The sequence below is a fragment of the Schistocerca serialis genome, chromosome 5 (genome assembly GCF_023864345.2).
Source record: "Schistocerca serialis cubense isolate TAMUIC-IGC-003099 chromosome 5, iqSchSeri2.2, whole genome shotgun sequence".
NCBI lineage: Eukaryota > Metazoa > Arthropoda > Insecta > Orthoptera > Acrididae > Schistocerca > Schistocerca serialis.
In genome coordinates, this window is record NC_064642.1 from 138,429,510 (window position 1) to 138,448,381 (window position 18,872).

At 36.4% G+C, this 18,872-nt stretch overlaps 1 protein-coding gene across 1 annotated transcript; it reads left to right on the top strand.

Annotated features, from left to right (window-relative positions):
* Positions 1-8,502: 8,502 nt before the first annotated feature.
* On the top strand, positions 8,503-9,760 carry LOC126480912 (U1 small nuclear ribonucleoprotein A). The gene has a single exon (XM_050104319.1). It carries the CDS (start codon positions 8,686-8,688, stop codon positions 9,427-9,429), a length of 744 nt encoding a protein of 247 aa, XP_049960276.1. The 5' UTR covers positions 8,503-8,685; the 3' UTR covers positions 9,430-9,760.
* Positions 9,761-18,872: the final 9,112 nt, after the last annotated feature.

Sequence of the window (18,872 nt, forward strand, 5' to 3'; positions counted from 1 at the left end):
TCTATAAAATGAAGTATAAATCTATCATATGCATGTATTGTGTCATTATAATGTGTCATGTAATTAGTTTGTGTATGTGGTATGAATGAAGAAAAGATAAAACTAACAAAAAAAACTGTAGTAACAGAAACCAGTTAATGAAAAATTTATGACATTTTAAAAATTAAGAAATTTATGTTCGTAGTACAAGCAATGGTTGGAATGTCAGCCATAGGTATAAGCTATCATGTTATAGATTGTTGTAACTCAATACTTGTATGGATTTTCATTGAAAACCAAACTCTATGTAAAGGAGTGAACTTTAAAGACAAGCAATTTACATAATGCTTTGAACGAGAATATGAATTAACATACACATGCAAAGAAGGAATTTCTGAGTATTGCGTATCACAATGCTTGATTCATTAATAATTGAACTATAGTTGTGCAAGCCAGTACTTACCTGAAACTTCCTGGCAGATTAAAACTGTGTGCCGGACCGAGACTCGAACTCATTCTGGAAACATCCCGCAGGCTGTGGGTAAGCCATGTCTCCGCAATATCCTTTCTTTTAGAAGTGTTAGTTCTGCAAGGTTCGCAGGAGAGCTTCTGTAAAGTTTGCAAGGAAGGAGTCCAGATACTGGCAGAAGTAAAGCTTGAGGACGGGGCGTGAGTCGTGCTTGGGTAGCTCAGTTGGTAGAACACTTGCAAGTGCCCGCGGAAGGCAAAGATCCCGAGTTCGAGTCTCGGTCCGACACACAGTTTTAATCTGCCAGGAAGTTTCATATCAGCACACACTCCGCTGCAGAGTGAAAATCTCATTCCAGTACTTACCTCATCAACAGATGAGGTTGGCCAGTGTTCTCTCCGCTGAATATGCGAGTATGCATGGTAATAGTGAAACCTGGGCCATTTTAACAACAAGCACATTGCACCCAGAATGAAGACAAACGCCATGGCAATACTTTAATCTGTAAAACTCAGGTGAAAGTGTGATACTCAGTGTGAAATTAACACTAACAAAAGAGTACACGCACTTATGACGGTATCAACTAGTATGTTAACCATTAGCAGATTGTGCTTAGGCGCCAAACAAACCAGTGCGCAGCCACAAAACGTGGCTACAAGGCCAAAGCAAACTGAACATTACTGTCAGTGCGCTAAAATCAAATATATATTATGTATATAATCTTTTAATTTATTGTAGGACGCTAACATGCACAGGATAAGCTAATATATCCCCTCCATTAAATAAAAGCCGACAAATAAAGGGCATCGACCTGTATTGGCAAATGTAAATGTAAGTTATGTACATGCAAAAACACTACATCTCCATACCATATCAACGAACAATGTGGGGGGAATTGTGTAGGTACATGATGAAAGACCCCCGGATATGGCAAAGTAAAAATTTATTAAAAAATGGAACAGCAATAACGACAGAATGAAAGACTATAAGCATTGGCAATGACATTAATTATGAATGAGCAGTAAAGTGTAGACAAATGACCATAAAACATCATTCACTTTTTTGTACATGACTTTGTTTCACTCTCGTCTGTAGACATTTGGTTAAGATGTATTGCTGGGAGTATGATGGGCTATGAGTGTTTTGTATTATATGTGTTTCTGAATAAGATAAGACTTAATAACAATTTTAAGTATTTGTATTAAAGTGAAATAGAACCAAGTTAAGAAGAATTCGTTCATATTTTATATCGTCTTGAGAAGCACAGGTTTTCCCTGGAGTTGGCTGCCTTCATCAACAATTGAAATGGAGGGAATTAAGTCCATAGTAATATTTTCGTAAAATTAACAGAAGGAGAAGCTTTCAGAAGACGACAAGTATAATTAAAATATATACAGTGATAGACACAGAAAAAGAATGACGCACGGTAAAGTGAGTGAACAATAACACAATGTGGTACACGCAGAACATTTCATAATAATGCAGTTGTAAAAATATTCCTTTTTTAGTGCAAATTTCCCTTCATCTTTTGTTTCATTAATTCTTTTTTATTATAGTGCACTTTTGCTTGCTTGTCAAATTACTTATCGGTTCCAACCATTCGAAATTAAAGACTGTGTGGTAAGAGCTTAGCTCTGCAGTGCTTATAGCGACTAGTAAAATCAACACTGGGGTTTTACTGCACGCAAGTGTCCACCCATTATAATTACGAGTCTGATTGCCAACCACAGTCATTTATAGATGGAAGCTGGTCGATATACGGATAGAACTAGGAGGAGGGGGCATCGCATTTTGTATCTTCAATGAAAATACATTCAGAATACTGCTGAACAAACAAACTTGTACATATCGTAAAAGCGACAAAATTTTCGATTGAGTTCTGAGTTCTGATACATATGTAGCTGGGTTGCTCATCATCTGGACATCTACTAACTGTCTCATTTAACAAATTACTGGAGGTCAGATCCTCTTTGCATTGTGAATCAGTATACGAAAGAAACGAGTCTAAAAAGATTAAAAAATTTTAGAAAATCTTCATTTCAACGATTATTCGAAGGCATGGGAGAAAGGAGCTCCAGGATTATGATAAATTACATAAAGTGAGGTTGCTAATTGATGCCCTAATACTAATTTCTTAGAGGTATATACACATTCAGGCATATTATCTGTTGCCAAAGCTGTGAGAGCTTTCAAGGGAAAATTGCGCATAAAACAATACATCTGCATCTACAAGCAGTATACTATTAATTCTGTATCCGAACATTACAGATGTGTTTTCCTACACATCCACATTAACTTACATTTTTCCGCATTTAGAGCTAGCTGCCATTCATCACACCAAGTAGAAATTTTGTCTCATGCACATGATGCCTTAAAAAGGAGATACAAGACTGGCTGATGCTAAGACAGGCTATCTACTGAAGTTCAAGATCCATTGTAGAAAAGGGGAAGATAGTAATGCCAATATTCCTCTTGATGAAATGGTTTGACAACTGTGCTATTTCATATTCCTAATGAAATCACTTCTGGATAGTGGAATATAGTCTATAGAAATTCTCAGAGGCAGCAGAAAAGATCTTCCAGAAATGGTGAAGGAAATTAACGAACTTTCACAAGATAAGTTCAAGACACAGATCGAAGATTCAGTCGTTGTGATAAAATGGCAAGACCCAACAACAGTAACAGTTCTGTCTACATCAACATCTCCTAAGGACGTAACATTCGTTTCCAGAAAAGAAGAGATTAGTATTGTGTTGGCAGAAGAGCCAACACCGTGTTACGAATGGAGGCCGAAATGCACGCGTTTTAGCTCACGCAGGCTGGCGTGAGGAGGGAAGAACTATACTGACGTGAGGTCTGGAACATGACAAGGAATTAGAATTCAGAAAGCGGACATAATTAGTCTGATACTTATCTTTAATCCATTAATGATGAACGTCGCGCTTGACAGTACATGAGTCACAATATCTGTTCAGATGACATTCTTGAAGTGAACACTTATAGAATATGAATATGGCGCCTTGCTAGGCCGTAGCAAATGACGTAGCTGAAGGCTATGCTAAACTGTCGTCTCTGCAAATGAGAGCGTATGCACACAGTGAACCATCGCTAGCAAAGTCGGCTGTACAACTGGAGCGAGTGCTAGGGAGTCTCTCTAGACTAGACCTGCCGTGTGGCGGCGCGCGGTCTGCAATCACTGATAGTGGCGACACGCGGGTCCGACGTATACAGACTGCGGCCGATTTAAAAGCTACCATCTAGCAAGTGTGGTGTCTGGCGGTGACACCACAATTAGTCCATGTGCAGTTTAACTTCCGAAGTGCCACAAGTTTGTACAACAAAGTAATGGCGGTGTTGATCTCTTGGATCAGACGCAAGAATGGTATGAAGCTTGACAGTGATCACTAAAGTGGTGGCACAGAATTTTCTATTTTCTGGTTGATGGTGCCATTGTGCATACAGCAGTCACAGGAAAGGGAGAGATCCTATATTCCTTTTACAGTTAATAAGAGAATTACTATCACGCAAGGAAACGATGTAGGTACCTACTTGTATTCGTAAAAAAAAAAAAAAAAAATAAAAAAACAGACAGCCTTGGTGTTCATCACGAACTCAAACTTTCAAATACAGGTTGACATCTGAAAAAGAATATTTTGAAATTTGGTCATTGTCATTTGTGGGTAGATGTAAAGAAGAAAATAAAAACAGGAATATCATACTGAAATTGCAATGTCGTTTTGTGTGTAGACCCTTATTTCTTACTGTTCCACAACATCCAGTTATTACAGTTATTACGTTTTTAGTAATATTTTCTCACTAAACTATCATCTACCAATCAAGTGCACTTTTTGTTATATTTTGTACTATGAATTTTCATAACAAAAAAATTCCTAAAAAAAATTATAGTATCATTTCACAGTCTATGGGAAGGTATCTTCTCGCATATATTTTCCAAAAAAACAGGTGCTTGAAAATGTTTTGTTTCTGCAAGATATGACATAGGTGGTTAATAACAAATCATTGAACCAAAAACTGTCACCTGTAATACGCTTAGAAAAACGTGCACGCAGAAGAGTTAAAGAAATGACATTTATTTTTGTAGGTATGAGGATTGGAACTTTAATAGTGGCAACTATTTATTTATTATGCTGTTCATTTTTGGAACACAGCCAACGACCAGGTTAAAGACACAAGTGATGACAATTTCTGCTGGACCTGACCATCATTTTGCAGGACAGTTCTCAAGCATGTACAGTGCAAGCTGTTATTGATTTGTTTGGCTGTTGGGGCTGATAAGTGCTATACTACCTACTACACTCCCCTGACTTAATGCCTCATGAGTTCAACTCGATTTTTAAACTGAAGGAAACACTTCACGATATTCGCTTCAGAACTGCTACAAATTCGCCGGGCAGTAGACCACTCCGCTCGAACTGTCAACACAACTGGCACTGCTAAGAATATCCTATGATTTCAAAATCACTGGCAATGGGTTATATGCAATGCTGGTGACTGCCTTGAAGATCAGTAAAACTCCAAAATACGTGTCTATTTTGTACCAGGTGTAAATAAATATTTGCCACTATTAAAGTTCCAACCCTCGTATTAGTGGCTATCAGTCCTCACACTGATGGCCTAATAAAAAAAAAGACTCAAAGATCTCAGATTATTGAATAAACTTTTTCTTTGACTTCTCTGTCTCGAGGTTCAACAAGTTAAGCTGGTTTCCACAGGCGTGAATTTCCTAAGCGTACATCCCCCAACACTATCCTTACGTGCACGTTAGCGTTTCCATACGGCTGAGTTGGAAACGCTACATACACGACTTTCAAGATGGCGACAACTGAAATCATTCGTACGGGACTTGGGCAGCTTTTATATGAAAAGCTTACAGTGATGCTGAAGAAGAAGACACAGACTCACAAATGTTGAATATGGAAATGGGCATGTCATAGGGATCTTTTGGGAACATTAAATACGCTAATAAGGACGTTATCTGACAAGGACGACGTTTCTTTTGAAAATCATTTCGAATGAGTAAAATCAGTTTTGAAATCTTTTTGAAATATATTTCTGGTCATGTACAAAATTCTAGTACAAGTATGCATGATGCCATGACAGCTTTCATTAAATTACAAGTTGCAATGATTATGTGGTAACTGGAGTCTCTGCAATATACGTACAATCAAACATCGTAACTTCTTACTATTTTTAAAAAATATTGAACACGAAATAATTTACATCAAAACAGGCATTGTTACATTTTACATCTATAGTTAAAGTGTAAATGTATGATAAATACACCATATTAGAGCAAACTTTCAATTTTAATGTTGGTACAAAGTTACAATGTCATTCAGGATAACTTTAGAGCAGTATTTAAAGAAAATAATAATAATAATTTTTCCTATATCTAGTTCTCTGGGTAAATTTAGATCGTGCAGGAAATCAGATGTTAATAAGTAAAAGCAAACAGTGTTAACAAAGTTTTATGGGTTTACTTTGGAATATCAAGATATTTGAATCGATCTGGCTTTATTCAACTTTAATCTCTGTCACCAGAAGCTCACTTCTCAGCCAATGCAATTAAAGGATAATCAGAAGCCTAAGAATTTGTTGGAAGTCGGAAAGACAACTGAAATACTAACTAGAAATCACAGAGGTAATAAAACAATTTCTTTTAGCACAGAATAATACAAGCAGATGGAGCAGCAGCCATTTGAAACGAACGTGGTAAGTGGTACAAAGATACCCTGAGTGACTGATTGTGTTGCATTCTGAAGAGCACTATTTCTTAAGTTTTATGTGATCTACAGTACACTGAAGATACTTCGTTTTTTGTCTCATCAGTTTAGCTTTGCTTTTTTACTTCCAGAGTTAGCCAAGGTTATAACATAGGTTCTGTAATTATGTGTTATCTTGTAACCAGTCTTTGAGCTACTGTGCAGAATAGTCATTGCTCAACATTAGCGCCAATTATAACACTCTTATATTTACATAGTATTTTAATTAGTGTCAATAGTGGTTTTAAATCTCTGAAGCCACAAGTAGATTTCGATTTCCTCATAATAGCTGCAATCGGTGCCGAAATAAAAAAATTCTTGTCATTATACTACAATAAACTTTTTTTTATAGTTTTTACTGTTCTGCAGTAATACAAACCTCATCAAGTTTACACTTTCAGTTGCAATACTTTTGAATCCCTTTAATCGGTTCAAACGATGTGTTCCTTCATTATAAATAAGTTCCTGAATTCTAGGATGATATCTCCATCGCACTGTTTAAGATAATTTAGCCGTTTTAGAAAGTATTTATTTTTCTTATGTGATGACTGAGTCCATTATTTCGGCATGACGCTAACTTTTCATACGCATAAACAAACGATTCTAGATATGTACTGTCGAAGCAACCGTAGTAGAATGAGAGCAGATCTAACTATGAGCAGTTGCTTTAGTTCGTCGGAGAAGGCGGTGATGTGACTTCGTGCAAGAAAGTAGAATACCTCTGAACTTTCGTAATATATGCGTAAGTTGACATGACACTATGCAAATAGGTTGGTTCTATATGTAAGCTGATTTAAGCGAGTGGTGGTGACAGGTTGCACGTTTAAGAAATTCATGCCTGAGAGAACCCGCTTGCAGAAGTTATTGCTGCAAGTTATTGAGAGCCACTTGCAGCTGTGTCTACACAGCAGTGCAAGAATTATGCAAGATTCTGCCGCAAGTTCTTTGGCAATAAACATGCATCAACAACTTGCTGATACTGTTTACATGTGTTCTCAGTACCACTACGAGTATCAGCCGAAGTATAAAATGAAAAGTAGGCAGGTGCGGTACGCTGCAGCTCTTGTAACTGCAATGAAAAACGTGAAAAAGGAAAAGAGAAGTATTTGGGTTAGAGAGTGGATAATGATAAGATCACAAAATGGTGCCTACAATAACCTTTTGCAAGAACTTTGTTAGTATCGAGAGCATGCATATTTTGAAAACTTTTGCAGAATGTCGTCAAATGATCTGGAGTGTTTGTTGACGTTAATAGCGCCCGTCATATCAAAAAGAGTCACAAACTTCCGTACTGTTATTTCAGCAAAGGAACGTTTGCTAATCACTCTACGATTTATAGCTACTGGTGAGCTACGAATAAAATACGCCTTTTCATTTATTTATGTGAAACATACAAAAAAAAAAAGTGTGAGTTTTGAAATCTTTTCTTTGTAGGAGACTAACGTACCTGTTTCATATTCCTATCAGCACGATTTCTCTGATCGTTCCCGATATATTTAGAGCCATTTTTGACGTACTGAAAAGGGAAAATTATTTGAAGGTATGTGAAAATACAACAATGAAATTAAATTATTATTGAAATAAACTGCATTTTTCACAGTGATATACTAATAAAAATGTTTTTTTTCTAATGCTCAAAAAATGGGAAGTGACAAGCTAATTAAATAGAACATGTAATAGTTACACATCGTCGTTTTCTAGACTCCTAAAACAACAAGCGAGTGAATGCAGGTAGCAAAGGAGTGATGCCTTCAAGTTATGCTACGTTCTCTGTACTTCTTACACAGATGTGTCGAATATCGATGAGATTTCATTTAATGCGCTCATCTTCTACACTCTGTCCTTAATGCCCCAGTTATGCACGTTCCATATTTCGGGGTAGCTTTCCACGGCTACAATAAAATGTTATGTATCCTGCTTCATCCATTTCCGTTTCTTCTCCATTTCTGAAATTTGTTTGCATATAATACGTAAGATGGTTGCATAAAATTAAGTCACCACATTAAGTAAAATGTTAAATATGTGTGTTGTGCAGACAACATACTTACTATTACTTGCGCTTCCTACTTGCAGGAAATAAATCCTAAAAGCTGCAAGTTACTTGCAGATACTTTATGCGTGGTGTTCACACTGGAAGCGGAAAAAGTTCAGCAAGTTCCTCTCCGCAAGTGAATTGCTACAATAACTTGCTAGTGTAAACCGAGCATAACTCTTGTTGAGAGCAGAACACCATCTATGACGGAAAGTGATTTGAAGTTATTGAATCTTTGGCTTAGTGTAACTGTAAGTGTGGTTCTGTGCGTGTGAGGACGCTATTTGTTTTTGGCTTGGTTAAGAGTTTGAGTTGTGCCATTATCAAACACCCAAGTGCCTTTTCGGTAAGTGCACACGAAGCTCGAGTGAGAAATACGTTGAAGTGGCGTTTAGTGCAGTCAGCTGACGTTCGATTCAAATATGATGGACATTCGGCCAAGTCACACTATTTACATCAACAATCTGAACGAGAAGATTAAGAAAGATGATTTGAAGAAGTCATTATATGCAATTTTCTCTCAGTTTGGACAGATTCTTGACATCGTTGCATTGAAAACATTGAAAATGCGTGGACAAGCATTTGTGATATTTAAAGATATTAGTTCCGCTACAAATGCGCTTCGTTCTATGCAAGGTTTTCCATTTTACGATAAGCCGATGCGAATTCAGTATTCAAAGACTGACTCAGATATCATTGCTAAGATGAAAGGTACGTTTGCAGAGAGACCTAAGAAGGCTAAACGTGTTCCGGCAGCTGAGGAAACTCCTGACTCCAAGAAAGCTAAGCGCAAGGCAGCAAAGGAAAATGCTCGCTTGATGGGAGCGGGACCAGGAGCAGCGACTGCAGTCCCCGGGGCAGCTGGTGGTGGAGGTTACGGAGCTACTGCCGCTGCACCGCTGTCAGTGTCTACTGCCGTTCCAGAACAACCTCCAAACCAAATCCTGTTCTTGACCAACTTGCCTGATGAGACAAGTGAAATGATGTTATCGATGTTGTTCAATCAGTTCCCAGGATTCAAGGAAGTGAGACTGGTACCCAATCGTCATGATATTGCTTTTGTAGAATTTGAAAATGAATTGCAGAGTGCAGCAGCGAAGGACGCGCTGCAGGGTTTCAAAATTACTATGTCACATGCTATGAAAATCTCATTTGCTAAAAAGTAATTTTTATACGTAGTAAAATGTTTGTAATACTCCACTGTCATTTTGTAAGTTGTATTAAGACGAGCCTTTCATCATAGACCTGTATTGTGAATTGACATTAAATTTTGCCAGGGATTTGAGGCTTTGGTTTGATTACCATAGATATGTAATATTTTTCATTGGAAAAAGTGGCAAAAGGGAATGAGTGTTTGGCTTGTGATGTTGAAGCTCTATAATGCTTCAAAAGTGTGTGTGTCATTTACTGTTCAGGAGAGCATTGCAGATTTATGCAAAAGAGTCATCTGTGTTCTCGTGTAATGTGGAAAATTAAACTTTTGTGCTGGTGCAATGATTCAGTTTCATTTTACTTACCATGCGACCTTCATCCTCTAATCGCCCATAGTTCTTTCGTTAAAAGAAACTCTCTCAAAATGTTGCAGCTCTGTCATTAAGTAGGCCTACTGTATTATTACACTTGCAAGATTCAAATTTTGGTTTGTGAAGAGATTAATGTAATCTGAATATAGTTAGTTTTAAAATTTGAGATAAAATGATTGCAGCTGACACTTGTGCTGTTTTAGTGCGTTTTGTGTCACTGAGTTGGTCCATTATATTGCTTAGAGGACATAAAGTGCATTTTCAACTGTTGTCGACACTGAACTCTTTTCATTATTTATTCCTTCCATTTCTAAAGGAAGAGCACAGGAAAAGAATGTGCTTTGTCCACACTATCAGATTGTTCAGGAGAATTCCATGGGTACTAATGGATACCATTGAGTACTAAGGTAATTTGGATGCATGTGTAATATACATTGTAATTTATCTAAACTGATACCTTAAATATTTAAATTGTAGTTTTGTTGGCATAATAGTTAAAAAGTAATGTCATGCATTACAAGGAAGAAACATGCCACTTGTGTGTTGCAGAACAAGTGATGTTGCAAGCAAAACTGTAATTTTTTTGTTAAAAATTGTTAGAATCTTTTTTAATGGAAAAATTGTTTGAATCGATATTGCTTCTTGTTAAGCAGTTTCTCTTTAACTTCATGTGATGATATAATATCACATTATCCCAACAAATACTTCTCAACATAGTGTAAAAGGATGTGTCAAATGCTCTAGCTTGTCTGCGATACTCCTTCAAAACATGGAGGTCCAGATACTTTTCTTGTGATATTGCCGGATGACCTGCAAAGACATTATTGTTATTATAAAATCATTCTTAAATAATACTTTAATTCTGTAAGCAGGAGATGGGTGTTCTCCAAGCTGCTGGTCTTGAAGTTACTGTGAAACTCTCAGCACTGGTGAAACCCGAGTTTCATTATAAATTTCTTCGTGTTGAATAAGGCTGGAAGTTTTTTTAATGATGACTACCTCTCTGGTGGGCTTGTTAGAAATGGGCCTCTCCTCAAATTTTCATCTCCAGAAATGACTCCCAATTTAGTATCGTTTCTTGACCGTCCACCACAACATCAAAAGGCTTAGGTTTACATCTGGTTTCAAACACGATCTGCACCCATTCCATTGGAATTTCTGATTTTGTATTAATCAGCCCCATATTCTTATCACATTCCATAAAAGTGTCTCCTCCAATAGAGGAAGTCACTTTCACAATAGATTCAGGTGGCTCAAAAACTAGTTAAGATACCTGGTAAGTGTAATTCTTGTTCTGGCCTGAAAACTAAGCACAAAAAACTTCAAGGTGTTCACTTTCTTGTCCAATAACACTCTCACAAAGAGATTTAAAAAGGAAACAACTTCATTGGCCCCATTTCTTCCAAAATCTTTGAGACTTTCAGCCTCTTAAATAAGAATTTCTCTTTCTGGAACAAAGTGTTTCAGCTTTGGCTTCGTGCACCTTATGGTCATCGGTGATCTGACTAATGTATTTCAAGACTGTGTTCTTCATGTAATCATCTAAATTTTCAGATAATCGTGCGTTCAACACTTCGATCTCAGCAGTGGAATTATTGCAGGTTGCGTGTGTATCACCCCTTGGATAACTAAAAGCTGTATTGACTTTGGAGTGGACCCTTGTTCTATAAGTGTCGTAAGAAATGTCAAAATTTTGATATTTTTTCTGGAACATTTCATGCATTTTTTTTCACTGGAAATTCATTTGGGACAGACTTCTTGGTCTTGCTGTATTGGCTTGATCCACCCTTAAATGAATCAGTGTGATTATAAACTGCATGATCTACCTCCTCTTAATTTTCTGTGGCCTATTTTCATGCTTAACCCTACCATCATGAAGGGAATTGCCCAACTTCAAAAATTTCTGAACTCTCATTAATTTTTGCCTTGTTACCCCATTTACTGCTATGAAGGCTTTTCTGCATGTAGGAATTTCATGTACAATGTCGTCATGTTTCACTATCACTCTTAACACTGTGCTTGATCCTCAGCCTTCCGTGACCGCCTTCTGTGAACTGGAAATATTGTAATGAGTCTGTCAGATGCAATGATTGTTCATCCCAGTCTTCCATATCATTAAATTTTCTTATGATATTTAATCTTTCTTCAGCACTTACTTCCTCAAAACACTTTAATGTACAGTTGCCGTTTTCATCTAGTTCATGCGACTGAACCCTTAATTTCTTCATGACTGTACTCATTCGCCCTCATACTTGCCTGTTAGATGTTAGAATCTTAAGGTCTCTGTTCTTCATCCTCAGATGAAGTATCATCATTCAGTGTAGATAATAACTTATTAACACTGGAGTGAATACACCTGTATTATTAAACAGGATGTCTCAAACTAAAGCATCAATTTTCACTAGTATCCAATAATGCACAACAACGGAAAATTCGCTCTCTCTTGATTTAATGTTGTATGACAATCTACAAGGAATCTAAAACTTTATAAACAACATTGGATAAAGCACATTTGTTACCTGTTGTGAAAGACATTACCACGTCCTTTCTCTACACGCCTAATCTAAAATGAATGTGGACTATTCATATGAGCACACTGGTTGATTAGCAGTATTGAATAACAGTGAAATGTACATCTCATAGCACACAAAACTCATTTTTGAACATAAAGTGGACAAAGCACATTCTTTTCCTGTACTTGTCAAATGTTTTCTCATTTCATGTTTATTAGACGCACGTAGGTCTAGAGGATAGAGGAATTTGTGAAGGTAAATGATTCTTTATATTGTTCTGCATACTACACTGCAGTCTATTGTTTGTTTAGAAGATTTAGGAACTGAGGTTGTAACAGATGTACTATGCCTATCTGTACATCATGCAGTCACAGATACGGGAAAGGCAAATGTAGGTCTAGGTGGATATAAGATTTCAGCACATGTAAGTAGAGATATTACGGAGAGAGGAGGAGTTGCCATATATGATAAAATTTATCATACTGTGAAAAATTTCGAAACTAAAAATTTTTGGTTAGAGCAACAAATAAAAACACATGCCTGTGAGCTCAGACTAAATAATGGCACTTCTATAATTGTCGCTGTGTATAGATCCCCACATGGAAATCTTCATTTATTTCCAGAAAACTTTGCTTTTTTGTTGTGCTACCTGTACAACAGTGGGAAGCAAATTATTGTTTGTGGAGATTTCAGTGTAGATTTTCTGAAAGTCTTGATAGAAAGCATGGCCTTGAAGTATTACTTTTGTCTTTGAATTTGGCATCAGTTACTGATTTTCCTACTCAGGTAGTACAGGAAAGCAGCACACTGAAAGATAATGTTTTAATAGACTAAAATAAATGTAATCAAATAAGAACTTTTCTGTTAAGAAAAGCACAGCTAGTTACGATATAGAACATGGCTCCATACAGTAATGCAAACTAGCCCTCAAAATAGTGTGTTCAGTTAATGATTTAACAGTTGCAAATATTAGGAAAAGTTTGCAACAGTTAGACTGGGATGAGATGTACAGGAAACCTGATGCCTATTTAACCTATTTCATGATACCTTTGTGAGGATATCTGAAAACAGTTTCCCTAAGAAAACAGTAAGACATAATAGTAAGAAACCGTCTTAAAAGCCATGGCTTACTAAAGAGAGAAAAATATCTTGTAAATAGAAAAGGCAAATGTACCTTGTAACTACAAGGAAAGATCTGGAAACAGTCAAACATTATAAAAACTATTGCACTGTATTAAGAAAAGTTGTTAAAAAGTATAGACGTATGTGAATTACATCTGAGATGAGCAGCACTGGTAATAAAACTAAAATAATTTGGAATATTGTTAAAAGGGGAAAAAATGCAACCGAGAGCACAGGAAGATTGTATTTGATAATCAAACTCAATGAAGAGTTTAATAACAGAAAGAAATACACATTTTTTAATAATCATTTTGTTAGTGTTTTAGAGAGGATAGGATGCTACTGTTAATTCTTTAAAAAAAATGCAAGGCTGTATAGGGAAGAGGCAATACCTCAGCTATTTGATAATATTGAAATTCAATCGACCTCTCATTCAGAAAGTAAGAAAATAATAAATCACTCAAAAGAAAAAGCTCACATGGAATTGATGGCCTTTCCAACAGAGTATTAAAGCCTTGTTCCCAACAGATAAGTAGAATTCTCGGCCACATTTGTAGTAGCTCACTGAAACAGACATTTGTCTGGATAGACTAAAATATGGCTGTTAAACCTATGAATGAAAAGGTGGATAGGTCTGATGCTAACAACTACCACCCAATATCACTTATGATCGCTTTATCCAAATTACTTGAAAAAGCAACATATTCAAGACTAGTTTCACATATTTGTAAAAATGAAGTACTAACAAAATGTCGGTTTTAGTTTCAGAAAGGTTTTTCTACAGAAAATGCTATATGTGATTTCACTGATCAAATATTAAATGCTCTGAATAGCTGAGCATCACTCATTGGGATTTTTTGTGATCTCTCTAAAGTTTTTGACTGTGTGAATCATGCAATTCTTCTAAATAAGCTTAAGCATTGTGGGTTGAATGGGACAGTCCAAAACGGTTTAATTCCTATTTAGCTGGAAGAATGCAGAAAGTTGAAATTAACAGTACAGATAGTCTGCAAAGATCAGCAGAGTCCTCCAACTGAGGTGGTATCTAGAATGGTATCCCACATGGTTCAGTCTTCAGTACCTTATTGTTCTTAATATATGTAAATGATTTGCTACTCTGTATTCATGAAGATGCAAAGCTAGTTCTTTTTTCTGATAATACAAGTATAGTAATCATATCTAACAAACAAGTTTTAGCTGAGGAAATTGTAAATAATGTCTTTCAGAAAATTATTAAGTGGTTCTCTGCAAATGGACTTTCGCTAAATTTTGAGAAAACACGGTATGTACAGTTCTCTACAGTAAATGGCATAACACCATTGATAAATATAGACTTTGAACAGAACTCTATTGTTAAGGCAGAATATTCAAAATTCCTGTGTGTATGCACTGATGAGAAATTGAATTGGAAGAAACACATTGATAATCTACTGATATATTTAGGTTCAGCTACTTGTACTATTATGGTTATTGCAAATTTTGGCGATAAAAGATGTCAGTAAGTTATCCTAGTGGTGCTATTTTCATTCACTGCTTTCACATGGCATTATATTTTGGGGTATTTCATCATTAAAAGAAAAAGAATCCATTGCAAAAAAGTGTGTAATCAGAATAATAGCTGGAGTCTACCCAAAATCACCTAGCAGACATTTATTTAAGGAACTCGGGATATTCCCAATACCTTTGCAATACATATATTCACTTATGAAATTCGTTATTAATAACCCATCTCAATTCAAAAATAATAGCAAATTGCATAGTTACAACACTAAAGGATGATTGTCACTACTTTGGGTTATATCTGATTTTGTCACAGAAAGGGGTGAATGCTGCCACGAAAATCTTTGGTCATTTACCAAATAACATCAAAATTCTGACAGATAGCCAATCAGCATTTAAAAACAATATAATTAAATAATAAGCAACTGGTTGCATGAAAGAAATTTAATTTCCTTGCCAGTTTTGGGCGCTTAGTGCCTTTCTTCAGAAGGTTATACCTACTCCAAAGAAAGGTTGCGTATTATTCCATTAAATACAACTACAGTTGCTGATGATGAATAAAATACTAAATTTAAAAACAAATTAAAAGAATTTCTGAATGCCAACTCCTCCTACTCAATAGATGATTTTTTCGATATGGAGTAGTAACGTAAAGAAAACTTAACATAAATTGTCACGTTCCTCCTCATTACGAAAAGTCTATGAATGATCTGTCAAACAAGTATTAATGTAATGTATTCATTGTACTTACTTAGAAGCATGTAAATCTATTTGGGGGAAACAAAGGTAGTTAGTTATTTGTTCATTTATTTTTATTAAAATGTCTTGCCACTTGTAATAGCTGTTGCAAGTTGTTCATGTTAACCACTGTGAACATTTTCACTGAATTCAGGCAGTTTTCAATTTAAGTGTGCGAATAACTATTTGTTTGTACGTTTAAATTTTAGATATTTGTCATGTATTTTTTGTATATATATTATCTCATTTAGTTCTTGTGTATGGTTGTGTAAATCACATTGTTTACTAGACCTTCTCTCTCTCTCTCTCTCTCTCTCTCTCTCTCTCTCTCTCTCTCTCTCTCTCTCTCTCTCTCTCTCTCTCAGACGACAACCATGCCTCCATCCTTGCTACCCTCCCTGTTTACCTTTCCCTGTTGCTTCATAACCTGGGTTGTGAGTAACTGAATCCACTTTCCCTTCTTCCCTTTCTTTCCCCTCTCTCCTCCCTGATGAAGGAACATTTGTTCCGAAAGCTAGGAACGTAAATTTTCGGTTCTGTTTTTTGTGTATCTATCGGCTGTACTGAGCTGAGGTAAGTAGTGGCCAGCCCCTCTATCTCTTTGTTAGTATTTGTTTCACATCTTTATATGAGATTTTCCATTAATCATGTAGTGTAACTTTAGATGGATGTAAATGAGGCTTATTGTCCTATGCTCACTGCATTTCGTAGTTCCTTGTTTCTCTCTGACTGGAAGCATTACTGCTGTTAGAAAGTCCTATTGCCATTCATCAATGCCATGTATGACTTAAATATTTCTCTTACTCTTCCTTGCTTCAAACATTTTAGTATTTCTCCTTGTATTGTATCTATACATACTGCTTTCTCATTTTTCATTGTAGCTATTGTGTTCTTTACTTGTTCCATTATAGTTGTTGGTACTTCCTCATCACCCTCACAATTCAGGTTTCAGAGTTGTTGGTTTGTGATCTGTGTCATATAGTTTTTTAAAATAGTCTTCCCCTCTCTGGAAGCTGTTCTCACATAATTTGTAGCTTACGTTTTTTCTCTGAGAAAGTTCATAGGAGCACTTCCTGGTTCATCTTGGTCCCATTCTTTTGTATTTACTGTTGCACATTATATCATAGCTCTCCAGCTCAGCTAATTCACATTCCTCGTTTAGATTTTTTTTGTATCCAATTGTTTCTGTACATAATTTGTTATTCAGCTGTCAGTACATATTTCTTGCATCTTTTTTTCTTTCCCTCTCCTCAGTCTTTGACATCATTTCCTGTGTAACATACAGTTTTTTCACCCCTTTCCACACATACTTGCCCTATACTTTTCTGCCCTGCATTTATGACTCCTTCTTTCAGCATATTCCAATACTCATTGGCAGTATCATGTGGTTCTGTGCCTCTTAATGTGGTAGTAAACTCCAATGATAGCATTTTTGTAATTCTTTCTTTCCTGGGTATTATTTTTCTAGGTCCCACTTAATAAGCAAACTGTAGCAACTGTTAATGGATAATGTATGCAACTTCTTGAATTCATTTTCATCCCTTTCTTCTACCAGTATAAAATCATTTTGATTTCTATATTTACCTCTTGGTGATTTCAAAGCGTAGATCCTCGTATAGTCTTTGAACCACATATTTGTGAATCCTAGCTGTGTATTCTTGCTGAAGTCCTTCCAAGTTCATGACTGCATACTATGTGCCCCTCCTCCTGTTCTCCCACAGTAGTATTCCAATCACCCTTTCCTATTTTATATCATCCTTGATTACCATCCATTATTTTCTCTGTTATGTTTCATGTTCCTCCTATGGGCTGGTGATCATATTCTGAAATGGGAATATGTACCTTCATCATCAGATATCTTTTTGTGAGTCTTGTCAACCTTAGACTAAATATAAATTTTCCACACATTTAGCCAATTCCTGTGTCATAATCGCTTCTACTTCATTCCTTCAGTTTATTTGTGCTTCTGAGTAATACAATAGGTACTCATCAGACTGCAGTTCTCCATGTCCATTGTATCTTACTTCAGCAACTGCTACTAGGTTCATATTATTCATTTCCTTGTCTCTTTTAAGGTAATATAATTTTCCTGCTTGTAACAATGTTCAGTCATCCCAGTCCTTGTTTTGATATCGTGCCACTGTTCAAGATGTAGCTGTCTCTCCTCCCAACCCCCCATGCCACCCCTCTCACCAGGCATCTGAGTGATGGATTATTTTACCTCCAGATATTGATTTAATGTGAGAGGAAGCCATATGTGGCATATAAAATGGAGACTGCGTTTTGCAGGGAATATAAACCATGGTGGTATTCTGTTGGCTTACCGAAATTCATGTGACGCCCCCCCCCCCCCCCCCCCTGCATGGGTGCAGCCTGTCCTGGATCAGATGCTACTTACCTGTTGGCGTGCGGGAGGCATTGCAATATTTCCCTCCTACCACCCATATTTGGGGAGCATTCCCCTGATCCACCACCTGGGGATGCATGCACACATGTGAATTCTTTTAACATGACAGGAGAGAAAAGATTGGTACGTACTAGTACCACTTATCAGCTGTGAATTAGAGTATCATCAAGATCAACAGCTAAACTATATCTGTTTCTGTTTTGTTTTCCCCTCAAGTATTTTACTCAGTCCATTGCTTCTGTAGGTGACCAATCTTCCTTCTTCCTGGTTGGCTTGTACTTAAACAGTGACTTTGGTGTACTATTTTCTTGCAGTAATTTTATATACTATTTCCATTTGCCACTTCCCTTCAGTATTTCTTCATTAATATAAATTTTATTTAACGCTTGCCTGGTATCTTCATTTAGCTTCCTATCAAGTACACGTACAGCCAGCTGTCTCAGGAATCTCATCTCTACAGTTTCTAGCCTGTCACTTACTAAATGTCCATCATTCACATTCATACAACACTGGTTCTGCCATTATTTTATATGTCGTTTAAGTATTGTACCTCACCTGCTACTTCATATGCCACACAGATATTGGAATTTTTATGGCTTTATACTACAATAAAGTATTTGTTAAATTGCTCTGATCAAAATGATAGATTATGCTATCCATTGAAATTCAGTATGTACCACAGCAAGAATTATTGTTAATCTCATGAGATCACATTTGTCAGTTTTTGTCAACTCCCCACCTGTCAACTTTGAATCTAACCGGGACCTCAGACTATAGTACAGATCAGTTTGTTACAACTAAGATTA